General features: G+C 46.6%; 1 protein-coding gene across 1 annotated transcript; it reads right to left on the reverse strand.

The window, feature by feature from the left end:
- Positions 1-853: 853 nt before the first annotated feature.
- On the reverse strand, positions 854-21,372 carry LOC125055133 (midasin). The gene is made up of 40 exons (XM_047657398.1): positions 21,163-21,372; positions 20,692-20,948; positions 20,203-20,451; positions 19,821-20,116; positions 19,486-19,688; positions 19,152-19,315; positions 17,566-19,070; positions 17,315-17,480; positions 14,935-17,233; positions 13,118-14,855; positions 11,412-13,041; positions 11,121-11,326; positions 10,912-11,041; positions 10,202-10,823; positions 9,591-10,093; positions 9,315-9,491; positions 8,825-9,237; positions 8,521-8,672; positions 8,211-8,437; positions 7,917-8,143; positions 7,623-7,840; positions 7,373-7,546; positions 7,103-7,303; positions 6,812-7,026; positions 6,573-6,735; positions 5,359-6,488; positions 5,161-5,287; positions 4,957-5,086; positions 4,726-4,801; positions 4,422-4,641; positions 4,194-4,289; positions 3,952-4,119; positions 3,396-3,746; positions 3,145-3,319; positions 2,911-3,068; positions 2,708-2,833; positions 2,430-2,614; positions 2,130-2,353; positions 1,437-1,996; positions 854-1,279 (listed from the first exon to the last, which is right to left on the reverse strand). Exons 1-40 carry the CDS (start codon positions 21,247-21,249, stop codon positions 1,091-1,093), a joined length of 16,137 nt encoding a protein of 5,378 aa, XP_047513354.1. The 5' UTR covers positions 21,250-21,372; the 3' UTR covers positions 854-1,090.
- Positions 21,373-21,894: the final 522 nt, after the last annotated feature.

The raw sequence follows: 21,894 nt of genomic DNA on the forward strand, positions 1-21,894 counted from the left end.
GCATACAACATTCTAATTATTATACATTGCGTTATTCGGAACGAAGACACTTTCGACGTCAAGGGATAACGATGACGCCTGGTTTTCGTACAAACCTACCATCAGTCAGTCGACAGCCACCGATTCTTTGTAATTTCTTGGGGGTCTTCAGTAAATAGTGATAATGCGATAAATTCTCATTGGAAAAAAAAACTGGCAATCATAGCCATAGCATACTTACTATAACATACCGAATAGAATAAAATAGGTTCTTCCAATTCAGATAATCCAGAACTAAAATTGCAATCCGTCAACAGGAAAAGGATATATTTTCAATTACTTGATTTGACCCAACAGGGCAAGCTAAATAAAACCGTTTATAAACAGAAGCCAACGTTTCGTCGCGTCGGAAGGATTTCTTAAAAGTGATAAAAAGTAAAATTCGCACAGTAATAATATATAACTCAACTCACTCACTCAATCTCGTCTTGAGCGCTCTCAAATATGTATGTCAAACTTCATACAGAAAAAATGGTTTGACAGTTCTTGAATCTAGATTTAAGGTTGGCGTTTCTAGAATACGGGCCGAGGGATTAATCGTCTTCCTTATTCACGGTTGCGAATTGGTGTTCTGAGTTCAAGCGGTGCCTGTCATTCAAGAACCTCGCTGCGAATTGATGGAACATTCTCCATATTCCCGGACCTAGTTCCATGCGATTTCTACCTATTTCTGCGGTTGAAGGATCATCACAGATATACACATCGTATAAAAAGCTTTAAGGTCTTCGAAAAATAAAATTGCATTTAATAAAAGATAATTGCTCCTACTCATTTACCGAAAAGCGTGGTCATTAGGAAGGAAAATAGCGTCATATGTAATATATAAAAATATTTATTTTCTATTTTTTTTAATTATACAAAAAAAAATACTTACACTATATCACACACACACATAAAATATATTTAATTACGATTTACCAGGTATGGACTCGCAAATATATATATATATATATATCTTCACTTCGCGACTTACTGACTAATTCACAATCGACCTTCATAAATGCCATTTGGACAGAATAAATGTGAAACGAAAGTGATAAGTGAACATTGATCAACTGGAGCTGTTCGCGGCCAGTTCGAACCATTGTCTGAGAGCGTCTCCGAGGACCGTCGGAAGAGCCGACATGTCTCTGAGGATTAGATAGAAGGGGAACGGAAAAGTGTCCAGATACGGTATGAACCCGTTGAGCGTGTTCGTCACCGGGTCCAATATCGGTTTTCGGATATCCATTATCGAGTCCTGCAATTCATAAAACGTACGTTAGGTTCGGGTACGGTATACCCCACTACAGGGCATTTCAAAATAGTATTAACTGCAGGAAAGCTAATAAAGGACTAGAAACATCGCAGCCTCGGCGAGGACTAACGTCGACCGACGCGAGAGTGAGCGAGCGTACCTTGTTGTCGGGGTTGTCGATGATGACGTAGACCAGGAATATGCCCCTTTGCCTCGCCCCCCTCACGGCCTGCACGACCCTGGTCTCCCCTTCGGAGAAGATGCCTCTGCCGTCGCTCACGACGACCAGCAGCCTGGCGTTGAGGGCGTCGCTCCTCTCGGCCCGCCCCTCGAACATGACGGAGCAGAAGTCCAACAGTTGGGCCACCCTGGTCTTCTTCTGCTCGAAGCGCAGCCGCTCCAGGATCTTGGCGCCGGAATGCTCCGAGAACTGTTCGTCGAACGGGTGAAGCAGGTTCGGCTTTTCGCCGAAGCTCAGGACGGCGAGATCCCCCGATTCGAGGAGGTTGAGGGCCTGAGAGACGAGCGCCAAGCTCTCGAAGGCGAGCTCCTTGCTCCTGTTGTCCGCCATGGAGCTGGAGTCGTCCACGGCGATGGCGATGTGGTATTCCCTCTTGGAAGGTTTGGTCCTTCGGAGCCAGATCCGGTCTTTGCGGAAGTGGGAAGCGATGTAAGGGATCACGCGACGCATGTTAATAGCGCGGCCGGTGCGGAAGTCGCCTGGAGTCGAGAACATCACGAGAAATATAATATTTATTAAAAGTTATACATATCACATTACGACTATTAGACGGGTCAATAAATATCCGTCCGTCGTCCCCTAACGGGGGAGACCCGGAGGCGAGGTACCGACCGGCCCTCCTAGATCTCCCGGTGGGCTCCAAGACCAATCGCAGCCTCTCGCAGAGGGCCCTGGAGGCGGCGGCCGTTTCCGCCCAAGCCGCCCTCCAAACCGCCCGGCTCTGGCTTCCGCCCGTCAGCGGTCCGCCCGAGGCGATCCACTCGCGCATAGTCACGTATCGCTCCGGGGAAATGGCCTCAGCCCGGGATTCCTCTTCCGCTCTGCCGAAGGTCTCGCTGTAGCGTGGAAAATTATACAATTACAAGAAGCGCTCAATCGACGCGGACTTTGCCCTCCGAGCGAGTCCGTCACCTGGTGTGATAGGACGTGTCCGTCCCTCTGCGCACGGACGCCGTGAGGACGGCGTCCCCTTCCACTTCCAGACCGGCGTCGCCCGTCGGTTCTTCGGCGCCTTCCTTATTTTTGCCAGATTTCTCTCTGTCCTTCTCGGGACCGCTCGTCGTCTTCTCGGGTTTAATATCGTCACACTTTTCCACCTAAAACAGAGTGTAATTAGAGTCGTGAAACTCCATGAATGAATCTGCGCGTCAAAAGTCGAAACGGCGAACCGTCAAGTTATCGTCGTTTACCTGAATGTCTTCGTCGTCCACTTCCATGGGAACCTCTTCGTCTTCTTTCAACTTCTCGGCTTCTTCCTCCTCCTTCTGCAGAGTGGGCTGCCGGTCCGCTTGCTCTTTTGTGGCGGCGTCGATCGCCTGTTTACCGCGTTTAAATCACGTTAACTCATATTACGTTTGCGACCAAAGATCGGGTCCGACCGAACCCGACGAACCTGCAAATCGTCCTCCTTGGCCTGCTTCACGTGTTGAAACGCGTCGGCCTCTTCCCCGTCGTCCCCGTCGTCGGCCCCGTCGGCTCCCTCGTCTTCGGCCTCCTCTCGCTCTCGATTCAGCGTGTGAGCTTTCTTGTGCTTCTTTTCGTCGACTTCGCCTGTGACACAAATTCGTGAACACTCTGGGAACGTTGAACGGCGACGGTCGGGCCGAGGCAGCGAAGTCGGCCTTACCCAAGGTGCGCTCCTGGTCGGTGGTGCCCGGTTTGTTCTCGTGCTCGGTCCGCTTCTCTTGCGACGCTTCGGCCTCGGCGGCTCGTTTCTCTCCGCGATGGCCCTCGTCGCTCTTGTCCAGTTCGGAACGTCCCGTCGACTGCTTGTCTTCGCCGACCTGCTCTTGAGCTTGCTCCTACGAAATCACGAAATATAATAAATGTCTGTTAGATCTGTCGGGAAGTCTAAACCGAATAACCCGTAAACCTTACGTGAGGCGCGGCGTCCTCGTCCTTCGCCTGTTCGGGATTAGTTTCGACGTTGTCGTTGACGCCTTTGTCCATTTGGGCGTTTTCGGCTCTCTCCCCGGCCGAGGGGTCGTCGCGAGACGGGTTCGCTTGAGGGTTGGCTTCGTGCTGCTTCTCTTCCGCTTCGTCGTTTTCTTTCATCGCCTCTGGATTCTGCGGCAATTCCTTATCTTCATTTTCTCGTTGATCGGGTTGGATTTCTTCATCCTGAGCCTGAGTCTCCGGTTCCATATCCTCATCCTGTTCGTTGTCTTCTGTATCTTCGTTATCACCTTGCTCGTCCGTGGCTTCTTTCTCTCTTTCAGCGTCTCGTTCCTGTCGCAGAGACACATACAGTTAACGCCGCAATGGCACAAATCTTTTAATTTAATAGCCTTTTTAAAACTTTAACCTTTTTCGTACAGTTAATCACGCTGACACTTCAAACATAACGAAGAAAATGTCTAACTTAAAAAAGCTGATACCATGAGAAGACAAAAGAATACGTTTCACTTTATTCTACGGAACTCGAACGCCTCACCCCTTTGTCTCCTTCGTCAGCCTGCTCGCCATCTTCCTCATCGCTCGAAAGCTCTAGGCCGTTCTTATTGTCGTCCTTCTCTTCACCTTCTTTGGGTTGCTCCTCTTCTTGCAAATTCTGCTTCATCACATCGATGTCGAACGGGTTTTCTGTTTCTGTTTCACCTTCCTAAAACATTTAAACCTTTTAATATATACATATAAGGAATAAACAATTAAACATTGTCTAATTGTTGTATTTACCTTGTTGGCATCTTCTTCTCCGTCGTTGTTCTGTTCGGGAAGCTCGAATTCTTCCGGTTCAGGGTATTCTGGGTGCTTGCCGTAGTGTGGGTCCACCTACACGTGTTAGAAATATATATAATAACTTCTAATTCGAAGTTCCACATCCTGCATTATTTTAAGCTTAGCTGCACCGAAGGTTAAGTATTAAGACGTTTATGTAAGAAATATAATTGGATAAGTTTTTACCTGATCATCATCAAGTTCGTTCTCTTCCAATTCGTTAATGTCTTTTTTCTGCTTTTTTTCTTTCCCATCACTGCCATCGTCGGCCCCTTGTTCTTCTTCTTTGGCACCCATCTCTTTCTCACCGGTGCTCTCACCCGTGCCTCGCTCTTCTTTCTCCTTCTTATTAGATTTATCTTCCTCCTCGTCTTCGTCATCTGAGCCCCAAATTTGTTGATCTAACCTAAAATAAGCCGATTTAATAAAAAATAGTCTTTGCCCAAAACATTTGAGATTTCTTTAAAATAGTAAATATTTGTAAACTGACTTTTCAGCCGCATTTTCCGTATCTCCCATTTGCTTATCAGCATCATCATCGTCGTTCTCTTGGTCCGAATCGCCTTCTAAAAAGATAAAACATTCGTCTTCAGATTTAAATCAAGCCCAAGAACGAAAAAAGTCCTGTCGAGTGTCAAAGTGACCGCTTCGAGAACTTAACTGAATGCAAAAACGAGTAATTCTGCTTTAGCTGAAGCTTAAAATGTTAATACGAACAAACCTTTTTGTTCGACGTCCTGCAAATGGGAATCAAAATCATCAGTCATATTGACCCCTTTCTCTTCTTCTTTACAGTCACGATCTTCTTCATGCTTCTCTTCGCCCGGTTTCTGAGCGTCATCTAATTGATCCTGTTTAATAGAATTAATATTGAATATTTCCATTGTGGAGACGCGATTTACCTTTACCGAAATGGCTGGTTCACCTGGTTTTCAATTCTCTCGGAGACATCCTTCTGTCCCTCTCCGTCCCCTAGCCCCATGCCTCCTGACAATTTCCCGGGACCGTCGCCCTCGCCCTCTTCCATGTCTAAGTCGGATGGCTTGCAGAACCTTCAAAATATTACAATTGAACAATCGTTTCTCGAGCGGGCTAATCGTAGCGTTAGAATAAGAGTTCATACCCTTTAGTGGCGAGATCAGAGAAGATCTTCAAGAGCACGGACAGCATTTTACAAGAAACTCGATGGACGGCAACCTTCTGCGACACGAAGTACTGAGCGAAAAGAACGATCTGCTCTAAAATCGGTACCACCCTCATGACGACCGATCTCACTTCGTCGACGTCCTTCTTCGTCGATATGTACCGTATGTAATCTATCGTCAAACTCTGTAATTTGGCTATCAGCACGTCCAGTTGGAGCAATTTACCATCTCTCGAAAGCTTATCGTGAAGGAGGCCCTTCAGATGTTTATCCTCAAGTATTTCTTTGGATTCTTGATCGCTTTTTTTATCATCGTCAATAAAATCGTCAATAACGTCCAAGATGTCTTCGCCGCTGTCCCTTTGTAAATGTTCCTTATATAGAGATTGAACAGTGAGCAGCATGACGGCCACGACGTCTTCGGCTCGCTCCAGAAAGTCATCTCTCGAATCTTCCATCGAAGCGTCGACGGATTCGTCTAAATTGCGTATTTCATATAGAGTGTCGCTTATGTGTTCTTCTAAGTCTTCCAAACCACGTAATATCGGATGTCGCGTACCTTCATGTGCCAGAGGGTACCGAACGTCAAATTTGTATTCCTCCAAAAGCATTTTTACGTTTTCTTTAATGGACCCTAGAGCGACGATAGCATCGTTCGTCACATCAATATGATTTTGTGAAATCGACGAAGCCTCGACGGTTCTTCCGATCCGTTTCGGTTTCGCAGTCAATTTGTTCAGCGACAGTCTCCGCTTGTCGACCATGGCTATGATATATTTAACCTTTTTATACAAGGAGGTCCATTCGTCACTTTTATTATAGCATTGAGGTAGACGCGAACGGGTTATTTTTCTATCGAACTGAAGTTCCGAGCCGGAACCGACGTTTGCTTCCGGGAGAGACTTCAAAACTATACTGAACTGATCTAGAAGAATCGACGCGTTCGCAAAACACTCCGAGAGGATCTCGACTTTGTCGTCTATCGTCGACAACTGGACGTCGACGACGTCCAGCTCGAGAGCGTCGGTGAGGCCGGCGGAGACCGTTCGCAAGTCGCAGATGTATCGCGAGTATTTGGCGATGGACTTCTTCTGTGAATTTGTAAGTTTCTGGAAAAATATTTTCAAAAGTTAAGTCGATGACGGTCATTCGGCGGTTCGCGTCTCACTCCTCGATCGATTCGCCCGACTCACCATAAGTTGAGCGGCGAACCCTTTGCAACGCTCGATGTTTTGCAGACCCAGGTCGGCGTGAGGCACCTCCAAGGCCGCGGCTAGAAGACGATGTCTCGCGATGTTCTTCTGGAAGTACTTTTCACAGCCCGACCACAGCAGCGACAACGTCGGATCGCAGCGCCTGAAATACGAGCGAATACATCCAGTCCTCCGAAACGTCGATAAAAGCGCAGCGCCGACTCCGACGACCGGCATACCTGGTCTTGAGGTAGCCAATGGCGGCGTCCAAATCTACGGGAGGAACGGTGAAGTCCCACAACTCCTCCTGAGCCGACACTATGACGAGTCCGGTGCGATAGTTGAGGCCCATCTTGGCCAAGTATTTGAAGAGGTCCGCGAGGGCTTTCCGCTTCTGCCGCACTATGTTCTTCGCCTGCGACGTCTGCTTGTCTTTCGGGAGAGACGAATCCACCTGAACGTATCGGAGCGTCACACGAGTCCGAAAATGTTTAATATCACTAAGCAGGCGAAACGACGGGGGTCCATACCTCTAAAGAAGCGAGGTGGGCGCCGGTGTCGATGACCATAGTGACGAAGTCGTCCAGTTCCTGAACCAAGGACGAGTAGCCGCAGTTCACCAGGACGTCTCTGCAGAGCCCTTTAGCCTTGTTCAACAACGAGGGTATTTTTGAGAGAAGACTACCCTCGGCTATCGGGCGACACGGCTCCGCGGCGCGGTCCAGGTATTTCTGAAACACAATCGATCGTTACAAAAGTCCATTCTTCGGATGGTAGAGATAGTCGTTTCGACGTCGCACCTTGACGTTTCTGGGCTGAAGCAAGTACAGCAGGGGATCGATCATGTAGGCGCCTCCGGGCTGGATGCTGTTGGTCGTGGACCTCTTGGGCCTGTCCCAAATGCCCACGTGGGAGGCCCCGACGTCGTCGCCGTCGTCAACCAGACACTTCGACACGCCCTCGGCCAACACTTTCTGTAGATGGAAACGTTTATTTTGAGTGAGCGAATCGTCGAGAAACGGATCCGTTTCTACGTATGCGAAAGAGAACCTCGAACTCTTTGGTGTGCTTGTGCAGAGCCTTGTGGGCCCTGTCGACCGTATCCTTTACGCTCCAATAGCTGAGATCTCGATCCCAGGAGCATATTTTCACGAATTCCCTCAACTTCTTCTCTATCGGGGCGCGTCTCTCTTTGATGAAGGCCGCCACTCGAGGGGCGAACTGGGCGTAGTAGTTGTGCGTGTTCCAGAGAATCGACAATAGCTCGTCTGAAAATCAAATTGGCTTTACTGCTTAATTCTAGTCATTTCCGACTGACGAGAAGGAAAGCGACGTCTCACGGACCTCTCCGAGGACTCGGTTCCAACGACACCAGATGGCAGTGGTACACGTAGACTATATCCAACCGGACGCCGTATTCGCCCACGTCGGACTTCTCCATGAAGTCCTTCAGGACCGCCGTCACGCGAGAGGGGGACGTCGGTTCGTCGTTCGGATTCTTGGTGCTGTCCAGGTACGACCCCACCACGGAGTACACGTAGAACCAGTACTTGTGTGCCTCGGCCTGTTTCCTGGAATCCAATACTTCACGTCACCTACCTGGAGCCCGTCGAGGCTCCCGCCGAAGCCGACACCCACCTCTGATACAGACTGTTGAGGCACTCCCTCCAGTGGCTCATCTCCAGTTTCCTCCAATCGACGATCTGTCGCCCGATGCACAGGGACAGCTCGATCAGGTCGTTCTTTTTGTGAGCGTTTTTGTTCCATTCTTCGATTTTGTCCCGTAAAAGTTCTAAACCCGTCAGAAATCGGGAGACGGGACTGGTTATCGGAAAACTCATTATCCTGTCGACTATCGCCGTTATCTGTCAAAATAAAATTATTAATCAGAGAGAGTAACTCGTGAGAACGATTCTCGAATAGGCTGGGGAGCGACGAAGCGACTCACGTCTTTGAGCGTCGGGAAGTCCGGCCACTGCTCCAGCAGAGCGGCGGTTTCCTCTCTAGCCCTCCGGAGTATCGGTAAGCATTGCCCGCTTTCGGACACCCACGGCGAGCGGTAGAAGTCCTTGTGGTTCTTAGAGTTTGGTTTCTCAGATTCTGTAACAATATTCCCACGGTTAGACGTCCGTCCGCGAATAGTCAATTGGAAAGTTCAGCAGCGCGTATTTCGAACTGACCACGAGCGGAGACGATATTAATAAAAATACCGGATTACGATTGAATTAATACTTATGCGAGTTTGCACTCACCGAGTCCGTCGACCTTCGATTTAATGTCGGAGAGGAGCACCAAGAGGCCGGGCGCGACGTGACCCTCGAAGTCCGCGTCCAGGGCTTCGAAAGACTCTCGCACGACCCTAGCGAACGTGGGGTAGCGCATCAGCAGAGGGCCGATCACGTCGTTGCCTACGATTTTCTCGGGGCCGTTCATCCATTCGGTGGCCGTCACGCTTCGGACGAAGTTCGAGTGCCACAGATATATCAGGGACACGTCTTCGGCGCTCACGAGCGGCTTCTCTCTCTCCGTCCGCCGAGGTTCGACCTTTCGTTGTTCGAGCGTCGGCGGTTTGAATTCACCGAAGTCGTCGTCGGCGAAAGACGGGAACATCTCCGAGATTTCCTCTCGGGCGGTCGCTTCTTCGTCTTCGTCTTCACATTTAGATCTGAAATAATAGCAGTAGAATTGAGAGATTTGTTTCCACATCGTATCTTAATTTGCTCTTCAAAAGGCAAACATTACTTAGTGACGTATAAAGCCTCGTCGTCCTGTCTCTTTCTCTCGACGTCCCTTCTCTGTCTGTCCCAAGCGGCGACGAGCGCGTCGAGGGTCGCGACGACCGCTCGAGAGCGGGCTCCGTCCGCGGACCCCGACGGGCTGCAGAGCATCTTCAGCTCGCATAGATTCATTTTTAGTAGTCTGAAATCGTTTCGTTAAATACATTGTTTCTGAAATTAAAAACGAGAAGCTCGGACATTTAATAACACCCGAAGACAATTAAAGTTATCGAGCACTCACTCCAAACGGGCGGCTTCAGTCCTCGAAGGATCCGAACCGTCGCCGGCGTTCTCACTCAGCCGGAGCGAGAAATGTGGAGTCACGAATCGGTCGAGACGCTCGTCCCTCGCGCCCCTCTTCGGGATCTTATTCGGATACTCGACCAAATCTCTCAACAGTCGGGGCAAAGTCGGCCCTCGCTCTATTTTGACGACAAATTCTTTGATGACGTCCCTCAGAGAGGTGACGCCGAACATCATTTGGGAGATGGAACTCTGAAGCGGTTTAGCCAAGTCGGGAAAGGCTTCGGAATACGACGTCTCAATCTTTCTGTAAAAGGCTTCGGCGGAGTGGAGCCAAGACGACGCCTCCCTCGCGACGGTCTTTGAGTTTTCTATCGTGGATGGGTCGACGCGATTCGACCGAAACTCTTCATACAATCGACGGCTGGTCATCACCATACGAGAAGTAATTCCGGAAATAGTCCTTTCGGACAAGATTGATTTCGTAAAATGTCTGCATTCCTGAAACGAATAGCACTTTCAATACGTAAACTCGATCGGTGGAGTACCCGAAATACTGAAATTTCTAGAGAGGAAAGAGGGAACTAGCTTCGTTACGAACAGACTTACCTTCGCAAAGCTACAATACGACGGTTCGTTCGGACGGAAAGTGTCGCCGGACGCATATTTATGTACCCTCATAGCCGTTCGCTCTTTCAGATCCATTATCACTGCGCAGTAAGGATGAACCCTCTTCACCGCCTCCGAGTTCTCCGCACTTAGTTCTTTGATCGAGACCTGAGATGCTCTTGAAATATTGCGATATTCGGTGACCGTCCCCGACACCACACCCTGGAGATAATACGACCCGAGCATCGCGTCGAACGTCTCCAGGTCTTCCTCTATATATTTGACTTTCATTCGGTGTTTCTCGACGTGATCGATCGGACTTATCTCCGACATGAATTGTGCGAAGAGAACACTCGTCAATAGAGACAGTTGTGAAGTTAGAACCTTCATTTTCTGTTCATCAGTGGATAATTCGAGTTCCGCTCGTATTTGTCTGTTTACCTCTTCCGCCATCGCCAGCATCTCCATCGAGTGTGGTTCTATTCTAAGATTTCTCCGAACAAAATCAAATTTATCTTCCGTCAGTTTTACGATTGGATTCTTCGATTTTGACACAATTATCGAGTGAAGGTAGAGTATAAAATGCTCATATTTCTTTAATTCAAACGCTGCGTCAGATTTTCTGAAAAAGTCGAGATTTTTATGAACACATCATTTTCAAATTGAGACAAAAGGATTGAAAATGTTCAAAAACGATTGCTGTCACTTACGATTTGGCCGCAGCGGCAAAGTCCAATGTGCCGATGTTATTCCACAAAGTGTTCAAAAGGCTCTCCAGGAGAAGCGAATATTCCACGCGATCTTTCAGCGAAACTTTCTCGTGGGCCAACAAAGGTCTACCTGAAAACCCAAAGAGCTCAGCTTAAGTTAGAGCAATAGCAATACTTTAGTTGTAATCGTTCGATGATAGTGAGTTTACCGTCTTCGACAAATGTGGTCAACCGCTGAACATAATACGTCATCAACGGTAGATTCGTAGAGACCCTCGAAGTGTTGGCGGGGATTCTCTCTGTCGTCTCATCGTCCGAGTTAGTCTCGGTCAAAAACAATGTCGGATGAACGGCCGGGGAGCTCGTGAGCAACTTGTAGAGCTCGTCCCACAATCGCATTGCGAGGGAAGATAACCTAGAAATAATATTATAACACCTTCAACACTTTGAACGATCCTACTTAGGGAAAGAAGAGATAAAAACTGAAAAAAGGGTGTTACCTCTCTGTGATAACATTTTCATTTTCTTTTCTCATTTCAAGCAAAACTTGTAATAGATCTAAAATTGCGGGTGGAAATCCTTTGATTTGTTTGGCGTCATCGATTACCCGAGATAACAATTCCAAGGCACTCCTCTCGTCGTTTGTCATTAGGATGTCTTCGGTCCCGTAGAATTTCCTCAATAGTTCCGGTAAAAACGGTTGTATGACATTAAGAATCCTTTGAATTACGTATGAATTAATCGGAATTAGTTTTATTTCCGAACGAAAGACTTCTTTGACCTCTTTCGCCTTTCGAACGTTGCCTTCGATCGCGTTCAGACGTTCCTCTTTCGGTATATCGATAGCGAAACTGTTATCCAAATCGTATAAAATATTAACAATTTTATACAACTGCTCGTCCATCGGTCGGGACATGTCGAAGTGTATCTCTCGATACACCTTAGCTCGGTCGACGCTCAGTTCGTACTCCGATCGGTTCTTCGGTAACTTTGACTGGCCGTAGCTTTTTCGCAGCTTTTTACTAATCTTCGCCACTTCCGTGTAATCTTCCTCGATATTCAGTTTTAACTTCGATACGTTTTTTTTGAAATCGGCCAACAGCTCCGGTTCGCGTAATACTTTAAATAACGTTCCAAATAAATATTTTTGCACCCATTTGTTGTGAACTTGGAGGATAGGTACGATGTCCTCCTTCAAGATCGGAGTGCGCTTCTGCATCGTGAAAATGGGCAAGTTACAGGTTTCGTAGAAGCGGACTCGCCAATTCAACAACTGCACCGTCAGACCCGCCATTCGGTCGTCGAAGCCGTCGCGAGCTCGGCGAATAGCTTTTAGAAGAAATTCGTCAATCGCTTTAATGTATCGCTGGCAATTCCTCAAAATGGGATATTCAACGAAATCATCGGTCAGGCTGCGATCGCCGACGGCGCTCGAGTAGTGGAGAGCTGAAAATGCATTTTCTCTACTCGACCATTTAAGAAGAATCTTTTGACACGCACTATACAGAAGAGCAAAACTCGCGTTCGACCGATTGACGCTCACGTCGTCGACGTCGAAAGACTCTCTGTAAAACCTTTGGAAATGCTCAACTCGACAGTTCTCTTCGCTAAAGTGCTTAAACGATCGGTCGTTCAGTTCTGCGGCCAACGTCTTCGATTCGCTGTTTTCTGTTTTCGATATGGCTCCACGTAAGTAATAGAACATCGCTCGCACTCGCTCCGGAGGACATTTCTGATACGCGGTCAGGAGGCTGAATAGAAGATGCTTCGAAGTATCGTTCGACCCCCCGTCGTTGAGTTGTCCGATGCACGGGTAACAGATCTGTCGAGTCAACTCGTAGTCAGAGTTCGCGCACAGCCCTCTGACCGACAGCGTATGATCGGCCGAGTCGGGGATCGTGCTCGAAGTCTCTTCGCCCAATACGATTTCCAATTCGCGCAACATCCTGTTCTTCATTTCCGACAAGGAGCGGGTCACGTTCGAAGCGAAGTCGCCCCCGCTCCTGGGTTTAATGTAAACATCGGAAAAGCTATTGAGCGTCGCGGCTTCGAAGTCGACTCCTCTCACCAGCTGCTGCCAGATTAAATGGGCAGCCTGGAGAAGCTGCGAGACGGTCGGACGCTCTAAGCCTGTCGAAAAATACAATAAATACTTAGTAAAACAATTAAAAAAAAAAACGTTAAATAAAACGGGTGTCCCAGTTACCTTGAATAAATTCCGCCATAGACTCGTGACATCTTATGCAAATCTCGTGATATCGGGCGGGAAGTCCACAAGAGTGCAACAACGCGACCGAGTCCATGTAGGGCATAGTCTCGGAGAGCCCCGAATCGGAGTTTTCGGGTCGCAAAAGATAAATTTCCACTCCACGGTTCCTCATAGCTCGAGAAATTTCACCATACTTGGGATCCATAGTGAAGAAAATCCGAAAGTCGGGATGCGGTCGGATCTCACATACGTCTCCTCGCTCCGGTACACTGAGCACTCCGTCGGGCTCCAGCAGACCGTTGAGTCTGTCCAGGACGGCCGCCGAAGTCAAATTCACGTTGTCTAACAGAAGCCAAGAGCCTTCCGTCATAGTCTTCACGAGTAAGGAATCTATCCATTCAAATCTTCCTCCGGCGTTTACGGACATAGCGTTTGACACTTTAACTTGTAAATTCCTCAAGTTATTGAAACTTTTCTCGATGCTCTCAGTGGGCAGATCACACATTTTGCTACATTCGATTAATCTCTCGCAATGCTGCAAAAGAAAGTGCAACTTGCGCTCGAGCACTTTTACGTCGACGTTGTAGAAATCTCTGTCGTCTTCGTCGGATTTTATGTTCCTATACTCGAATAGATCGCTTAGCAATTTATTCGATTTCCACAACTTGAAGTCTCGTGAGATCCACAAGCTTCTGACCGTTCGCATCGTGAGCGTTTCGATGACGTCATAGAGGTTTTCGAGGTTCCTATTGTAATCGACCTGTTCGAACCCTCCGAGAAGGTCGGACACGTCCATCGCGGACGTCACCGGTAGAACGTGCAACTCGTTTCCGCTCATGTCGGCCAGAACTTGAACCGAACTACTCTTTCCCGCGGCCGTCGGTCCGACTAAAACGGTGAGCCAATTCATCTTTACGTTTTGAGCCAGCGCCTTCAGAGCGGGCAACTGGTTTCGGAGGATGATCAGATTCGTGTCGGTGGCTCGTCTGTTTTTGTACAGTCTCTCGTTATTTATTTTCAATTTGATATCTCCGATTACGAGATGGCCGCCGTCGACGGTGAACGCGGGACGTCCGTCGCTCCTCGGGTAGTCGGGAAGGAAGACTTCGTCGTACGCGGTCGCCATTTTTTCTTTGTCTTCCTCCGTTCTCATTCTGTTGACGTAGAGTATGTCGACATATTTCCCGGGGGCGAGACTGCGCCCCGCCCTTCGATCGTCGGCGAGGGCCTCGCACCACCGCTGCACGTCGCGTAAGTTCATCTCCCAAGGGGCACCCCTGTGGCCCCAGGACTGCATTTCCGTTATTTCACGCGAGACTCTGCAGTTGAACTCTACAATTCTGTGCAGTATGTCCGTCGGTATTTGTGAGTATTGGGCCTCGACGATGAAAGCGAGATCGTCTCTCGTCAAGGTGTCGATGTAGACCTGGGTGAATCTGTTGAGGAAGGACACCGGCAGACCTCTTCTCGCCCCGCCCTGTTTGAGAGGATTTTGACAGGCGAAAAGTTTAGTTTGTTCCTGCACTTTGAACGACTTTCCCAATTCCGGGATGAAGACTTCACCTCTGTGATCCAGACAAGCGTTGAGACCTTCGAGGACGGGCTGGGGCGCGAGGTTGAGCTCGTCCAGGAGAATCCAATCTCCGCGTTGGAGGGCGTTCAAGAAAGCTCCTTCCTTGAACACGAAGGAGCCGTCTTCCGACGGGAGGTCCGTTCCGAACAGGTCGGTTATATCCTGAAAAATAATAAATTTCACTAAAGCCGTTGCAAAAGGAAGGTTGGACAAAGACCGCACTGAGAATGCCATTACTCACCGTCTGATCGCTCAAGTTGATCCGGACCACTCTATGTCCGGAGCTCTTGGCCAGAGCCGTCACCAGACTCGTCTTTCCGACGCCTGGGTTTCCTTCCAATAAAATCGCTTTATTCAGCTGAAGGCCGCGGAGAAGCCGTAACGTATTAGCGGCCGTGGTCGGTGCCGTGAACGTAAACATCTCCGTATCGTTCGGCCTCCTATTTGACCCCATTTCAATGTAAAATGGATGGATCCCGAACTTGTTTCCGTCGTATCCGGCCGATACCGATGAACGTTCGTTGTTTAGTTTGTCTCTTAAATTATCAATATTGTCATATCCGAGCGCTTTTATCTGATTGAGGAGAAAAGTTATTGCATTTTTACGTAATAGATACAATGTCTCCGAGTCCATGTGACCCGTCAAAGCAGTTCCGAAACAGTCCAGAAACGTCATGCACGCGCCGTGTACGTACGCCTCGGCCGCGTCCAACAATTGCTTCTCGACCGTGGCATTGATGAAGTGAACCCACGAGAGTAAGTCACGTATACTGAAAGGAAACTTATTCGTCGCTTCGGAGCTCTTCAACCACTCGCTGAAGTCCAGTATACAGTTTCCGATTCCCGAACTGCCGTCCTCTTGATTCGCTAGCGCTATACCTCCCGCGACACTTCTTTCGAGAACTTGTAACAAGTCTTCTCTGGAACTGACGTGGTCGCACCATATTTCAGTAAATCTATTACGCAATGCGGGCGAAAGCTCTTTCTTCCCGAAGTCTCCTCCGGGGTTCATCGTCCCGATAAAGTGGAAGTTTCGATCTGCCTTAACCACGACGATATCGGAGCTCCCGTCGGTGCCTCGCTCGGAGAGCACGAGCTGTCGCTCGGGTTCGAGCAACGAGTTCATTCTCTCTATGACGCTATCGTCCGCGAGGGAGATTTCGTCGGCGAGAAATAAATGTCCAGTTTCCATGGCGTTTATTAAAGGTCCGTCGACCCATTCGAACAATTTCCCATCGTTTTTATACTGACGTACCGGTCTCAAACCACCTAAGAAGTCTGAACTTTCCGTGTGCATGTGACAGTTGACAGAGAGTAATTTCCTTTGGCTCAAGGCGGCTAATACTTGGCAAATTGTAGTTTTGCCACACCCGGTTTCGCCCACTAATAAGACCGGCTCGTCGAACGAGAAACTTTTGGCTATGAGAACGGCCAGTCTTCGCATGTTGTAAGTCCAAACGACGTGCTGGAATTCCGGTAAACGATTACTTAATATCGTCTCCAAAGTAGATTTAGTGACGGGAGAAGTGTTCTGATGCAGACTAAACAGATTCTTCGGTATGACTTTTCTTTTTATATGCTTTTCTATTACTTCGTCGATGATTTTTCTTTCGTCTGTTTGGCGCACTTTTCCAGCTAAGACCAGGTAGCCCTCGTCGGCTAAATGTTGATCCCAATCATAAAATTTGTCTGCGGTTAACGTCTCTTTGGAAGCGTGTTTGTATCTCTGTCCCCATCTGAATAAGTCTCTCAGAGTTATGAAGCCGTCTTTTCCTTGAACGGCAGCGGAGCCACGCCTTCTAACTTGAAGTTCCGCCATGACCTCTACCATCTTCTTGCTGTACGTCGGTGGAACGTGACATCTCTGATGCAATATGGTTTCTAGTTCACTTCGTGGGATCTCATCGAAATGCAGCTCGACGAATCTGTTTCTAAAGGCCCGCGAAAGCATCTTTCTCCCGCCGTAGAGGCCGGGGGGGTTTTGAGTAGCGAACAGCATAAAATTCGGATCGGCCTTGACTACTTCTTGGGTCTCCGGTATGAACAACTCTCGATTGTCGTCCAAAACGCGATTGAGAGCTTCCAATACATCGGTGGGAGCCAGGTTTAGCTCGTCTAGTATTATCCAGTAACCTTTTCTCATAGCCTCCACGAGCACGCCCTCTCTAAAGACGAGGCTCCCGTGGGCGTCGGAAGCGTAAGACCCGATGTACTCCTGAACATCGGTATGTTCGTGATTGTTGATTCTGACGCAATAGTTGCCCGAAGCTTTCGCAATGTACGTGATGAGCGACGTCTTCCCTACGGACGTGTCTCCCTGCAGCAGCACCGGCAGTCGGCCCAAAGATATAACGCGGGCGATGTCGAGAAGGTTTCTTCTGACCGCGGGAGTTAAAATGTAATCTTCCGGGATGTCGACCTCTAACTTTCCTTGAGGAATCCAGTGACCTTCGAAGAGTAAATAGTTTTGACCTTGCGTCTTCGGCTCCGGTATGAGTTGCTTCAGAACAGATTTTATGTTTTTCTTTCCGAGAACTGCCCTGAAATTATAAAAATAAGCATATTGAAAAGAGCGCCGAGAGTCAGAACAGAGCATCTCAAATAAGTTAAGGGAACCGTACTTGGCGATCATGGCTTCCACTTTGGGATGTGAAGATCTGTCCACTTGGGTCAGAAAGGAGAGGCAGAACGCCTCGTACAAGGAGCGCGCCACCGTCCCGCACTTGGCTTTGGCGGCGGCCGTCAAGGCTCGGCACAATGTTCTGAGAGAATAGTGGGGGGCGTTCCCTGGAAAATTTTTGAAATCGGGTCGGTCAAAACAATAAATAGAAACACCTTAAGCCATAAACGAAAGTGAAGGAAGTTTCCGCACCTGCCCCGTCGACTAAATTAAGCCTGGCCTCTTTTCTAATAGACGAATAAAAGGCATATATCGATTCTAACACGGCCCCACTCAAGTTCATGTGATATAAATAGTCTCCGATGAGAAGCATCAAGTCATTTCTTTCGGTCAATTCGTCTATGAAAAATTCTGTGAACCTATTCCTGAGTCCCACGGGTAAGTCCTTCTTGCCCACGTCCGTGGCGGGATTCATGCATGCGAAAAGAGTAAAGTCGGGGTGTCTTTGGATGGGCACCTTGTCTCCTTTTTCTAATAGATCGATCGTTTCGTCCTTATCTTCGAGAAGTCCAGCCAGACATTCCAGTATTTCCGCCGACGCCAAGTTGATTTCGTCCAGCAACACCCAGTGGCCTTCCTGCATCGCTTTAACCAGCGAACCTTCTATGAAAGCGAACGTCAGCCTCGACTCGGCTTTCACTTGCTGCTCCAGTTTAGCCAATTTGTGTCCAAAACTCAACCAGTTTTTTAATTTACGACTTTTGTTCTCGGCCGTCAGCCTCTTCACGGCCGCCTTGTGGCTTTGCTTCAGGAGGGCCAGCAGCGCCGACCAGTTCTCGGTGTCGTGACAGAATTCGACGTGACTCAGGAACTTCTGGTTCTTCTCGGCGTTATAAAAGCTCGTGAACAAATCCAGGAACTCGGTCTTTATCGGGCGAATAACGAATTTGAGGTCCACGGGTTTGTATCCACCTAACAAATCGGCGGAGTCCGACTGTTGATTCATATTTATGACCACAAGTTTGCGACCCGTCTGCCGGGCCAGGTACTGCACGGAAGACGTTTTCCCGGTCCCCGTTTCTCCCACGAGCAGGACGGGTTCGTCGGACCGGACGCAACAGGCGATTCTCTCGAGCAGACACGCCGATTGCCGAGTGAAAGAAAAGACCGCCTCTTTACTGTCGAAGTCGATGGACTCCAACCGTTTTTCCACTCGAGGAACGCTCGCTCGGCCGACCACCAAAGCGTCCCGCTGCAACGACACATTCGGCTTATAGTGTTTGCAGTAGAACTCTGACTTCGTGTCCACGATTCCGAGACAAGTTCCGATCTTCTTCGAGAGCTCCAACCTGTTTTCCGGCGACGAGACGGAACACGTGAAGATGTCCAGAGCGTCCTGCAACACTTTCAGAGCCGAATCGGGACTCGACACGTCGTAGCCGACGATCGCCCGGGCGCACCACTTCATCAAATCCCTGGTGGAGATGAGTCTCGAACCGCGGAGCACCGCCGCGTCGTTGTCTATCTGTGACTTTTCCGTGGCTTGAAGGGAACTGTCGTGGCATCCGACGGAAAACATCATGAACACTTCAATCATTTTGGGTGTGATAGTGGACAAACTAGGATATTGAGTCTGTATCACTTCGCTCAGCTCGGACCTCGAGAGAGGTTCGACGTTGATCACCGTCAGGTGCTTCTGCAGCAGGGTGCTCGAGCTCGATAGTTTCTTTTGAAAGCCATAATTTGTAATAAGGGTCCTGTAATAAAATATTATTTATTTAATTTTTTATTAATAAGTTTAAGTGTACGGTATATTGTATCTATTCCGTGCACATCACCTTTGGGTGACAAAAAGTTGAAATCCAGGGGTGACAGGCAAAGCATCTCGAAAGCCAGGTACGCACAGAGTATTTCTTTCTAATAAGGAGCTAAGTGTCGAAGCCACATCCAGAGCTGCACAATCTATGTCTTCGAGCAACAACCAGTGACCGTTTAGCACTGCCTGAAATAAAACATGCATTTACTGACTAGGAAATTTTTAAGATCGACTAAATCATTGACTCACTGGAGGTATATATTCATTGCAAATTTTTCGTAAAGAAAACTATGCTCGGAAAACACTGAACCCAAACAGAAACACCTCACAAACATGCATTAAATGTATAGGCTCACCTCAGTGAGTACACCGGGTGCCCAAAGGAATTCTCCTGGCACATCGGTACATTGATGAGACCCCAAAAGCATTCTGGAATCGGTCTGGTCTCCGAGTTGAACTTTCTTAAATGCTATGCCCTTCCGACCGCTCACGCCCACCAGGTGTTCCACTAAAGAAGTTTTGCCTGACCCTACGGGGCCCATTAATGATAGAGCCTTTCCTGTAAAAAGAAATATTTAAATAGATAATTTTTATTCATTTTATTTTTAGACAGGACAGGAATTAATTTTTATTCATTTTATTTTTAGACAGGACAGGAATACATTTAGTCAAATTATTGTGGCAAACAAACCTGAGGCAACTGCAAGCGCCAGACTTCTTAAATTATTAACAGTGGATTTCACAGGAACCAGATTTCCTGGCTTAACATTATTTTTGTCATATATTGGCAACACTACACCATCTATGTTAATAATGGCTTCGGAGGTAACGGTCATGTTATCAATTCCTGGTCCGATATTTTCCTGATCATACTTAGAAAATGTATTTTTTAATTCTATCTCTTTTGAAATCTTTAGATTATCGCTAACAGTGTTTGATTGAGACTCTGTCATGTTCGTTAATATTACCATACACTCTTTAACCATCCTGAAATATAATATTTTTATTGTTAGTTTATCATTATTATTTACATTAGTAAGTGCAATATAATGCAAAAGAACTTAATTATTTACCATCTAATTTCATCATCTTCATGATGGCTGAAGTTGATGACAAATTTTGTCCAATCCCATTTGGCAGAGAATTCATTTGGCAACTTTTTCAGAAGCTTATAGCAGCACAACACTATATTAAGGTCAGAAATCTTCTGTCTGTAGTCTTGTAATCGTCTCTTTTTAGGAGCCACATTATATGAATCTTCATGGTAAATGAAGACCTCATACGGCGGCACAGAATTAATTTGAAAATATTTCTGTGCATACCTAAAAAATAATAAAATATGAATAATTACAATAGTACAACAAAAAGCATTAAATTTTTTTGTGTTTCTTTGTGGAACTTCTCCACCAACCATTTTAAAATATCTTATACATCTATTTATTGAAATTTAATCTTTAACAAATATGAAAATCTTTCAAAGATGGCAGATTGAAGTGATCAAAAGTTTGTTAAGAAAATCAACATATTTTAAATAACAAGATGGATAGTAAATAAACACTTACTGTAACACATCGGGATGGTCACTCAGTAATGCCAACACAATTGAATATTCTAAATGTTTTGTTTTTTCACAATCTGTTCCCTGATCATGATTACTACTTTGAATTACTGGTTTCAAAGGGATTTTTGATGACACAAGAGCTAATGTAAGGTTGGATAAATATTTTCCAAACAACACAGCATTATCAAAGTTCAATATGTATTCTGATAATGAAGATATTAAACTTTCTGTATTTTCAGGATCTTTAAATAGAGACAGCTGAAATAAGAAACATGAATGGATCACGAATATAACATAAAATTTGTATTTGTGGAAATCATATCTCTAAAAACATCTAGGTTTAAAAGATTTTCTTTCTACAAATTGATCGAAGAATTGATCCATAATCATGGAATTCATATTCACAACATAAAACATAGTGTACACCTAAAATTTACCCCTATATATTGACTTAGATTACCTATTTACTAACCCTTATTTGTTGACATGTTTTTACAAGTTCACTGCTCTTTGTTCCAAGCTCTAATTGCTTGATAGCAGCAACTAGTTTATCACACATTATATCATTTAATTGAGCAGCAACTTAGCAACTCTATTCTGAAAAATTAAAATTACTTTCTCACATGGGATTTTTAGAACGAACCGGCACAACGTGCACAATACTATGGCGCACGTGCGTAAAGTAAAATATAGCAATTGGCAATTTGGCAGTATGTATTTAATTTGTAATTTGACATAATTGATTATTACCACTGCCAATTGTCATGTGTCAGCTATCAATATTATGATGTCATTTCCAAACAATTTTAAATACCGTTTAACTTAAAATCAGTGGAAACAAAATTCAAATCACATATTTTTTGCCCGTAGTGGTAAAAATACGTTGTAACTTCTTTCGTATATTATATAACCTTAGTAACGGTTGTTATTTACTTTATGATGCTGTTACTCTTAACTCTTATAAGAAATATCATTTACGTTGTTATAAGTTATTTCTTATGATATTATTTAATTATTATTTTCCTCTAATCTACAACTCAACTACTACTGAGTACTGCACAGCAAAACATCCCACCTCAAGTGTCGTTACCTATAATATATTGACGGGAATTATTGTTTTACTTATCATATCGTAAAGTACCTATTTTAAAATCGTAACGTCAAACGTAATATTGTTTCTTTATGGTATCTTATTAAATCATGC

This window comes from Pieris napi, chromosome 1, assembly GCF_905475465.1.
Source record: "Pieris napi chromosome 1, ilPieNapi1.2, whole genome shotgun sequence".
Classification (NCBI taxonomy): domain Eukaryota; kingdom Metazoa; phylum Arthropoda; class Insecta; order Lepidoptera; family Pieridae; genus Pieris; species Pieris napi.

What these genes read in the sequence shown, in the direction of transcription:
- LOC125055133 (XM_047657398.1), bottom strand. Translation starts at nt 21,249, where the DNA reads ATGTGTGATAAACTAGTTGCTGCTATCAAGCAATTAGAGCTTGGAACA. An exon ending in ATTGGCTACCTCAAGACCAG is followed by an intron (nt 6,736 to 6,811) that starts GTATGCCGGTCG and finishes CTCGTATTTCAG; the next exon opens with GCGCTGCGATCCGACGTTGT. An exon ending in GAGAAGAAGATGCCAACAAG is followed by an intron (nt 4,120 to 4,193) that starts GTAAATACAACA and finishes TAAATGTTTTAG; the next exon opens with GAAGGTGAAACAGAAACAGA.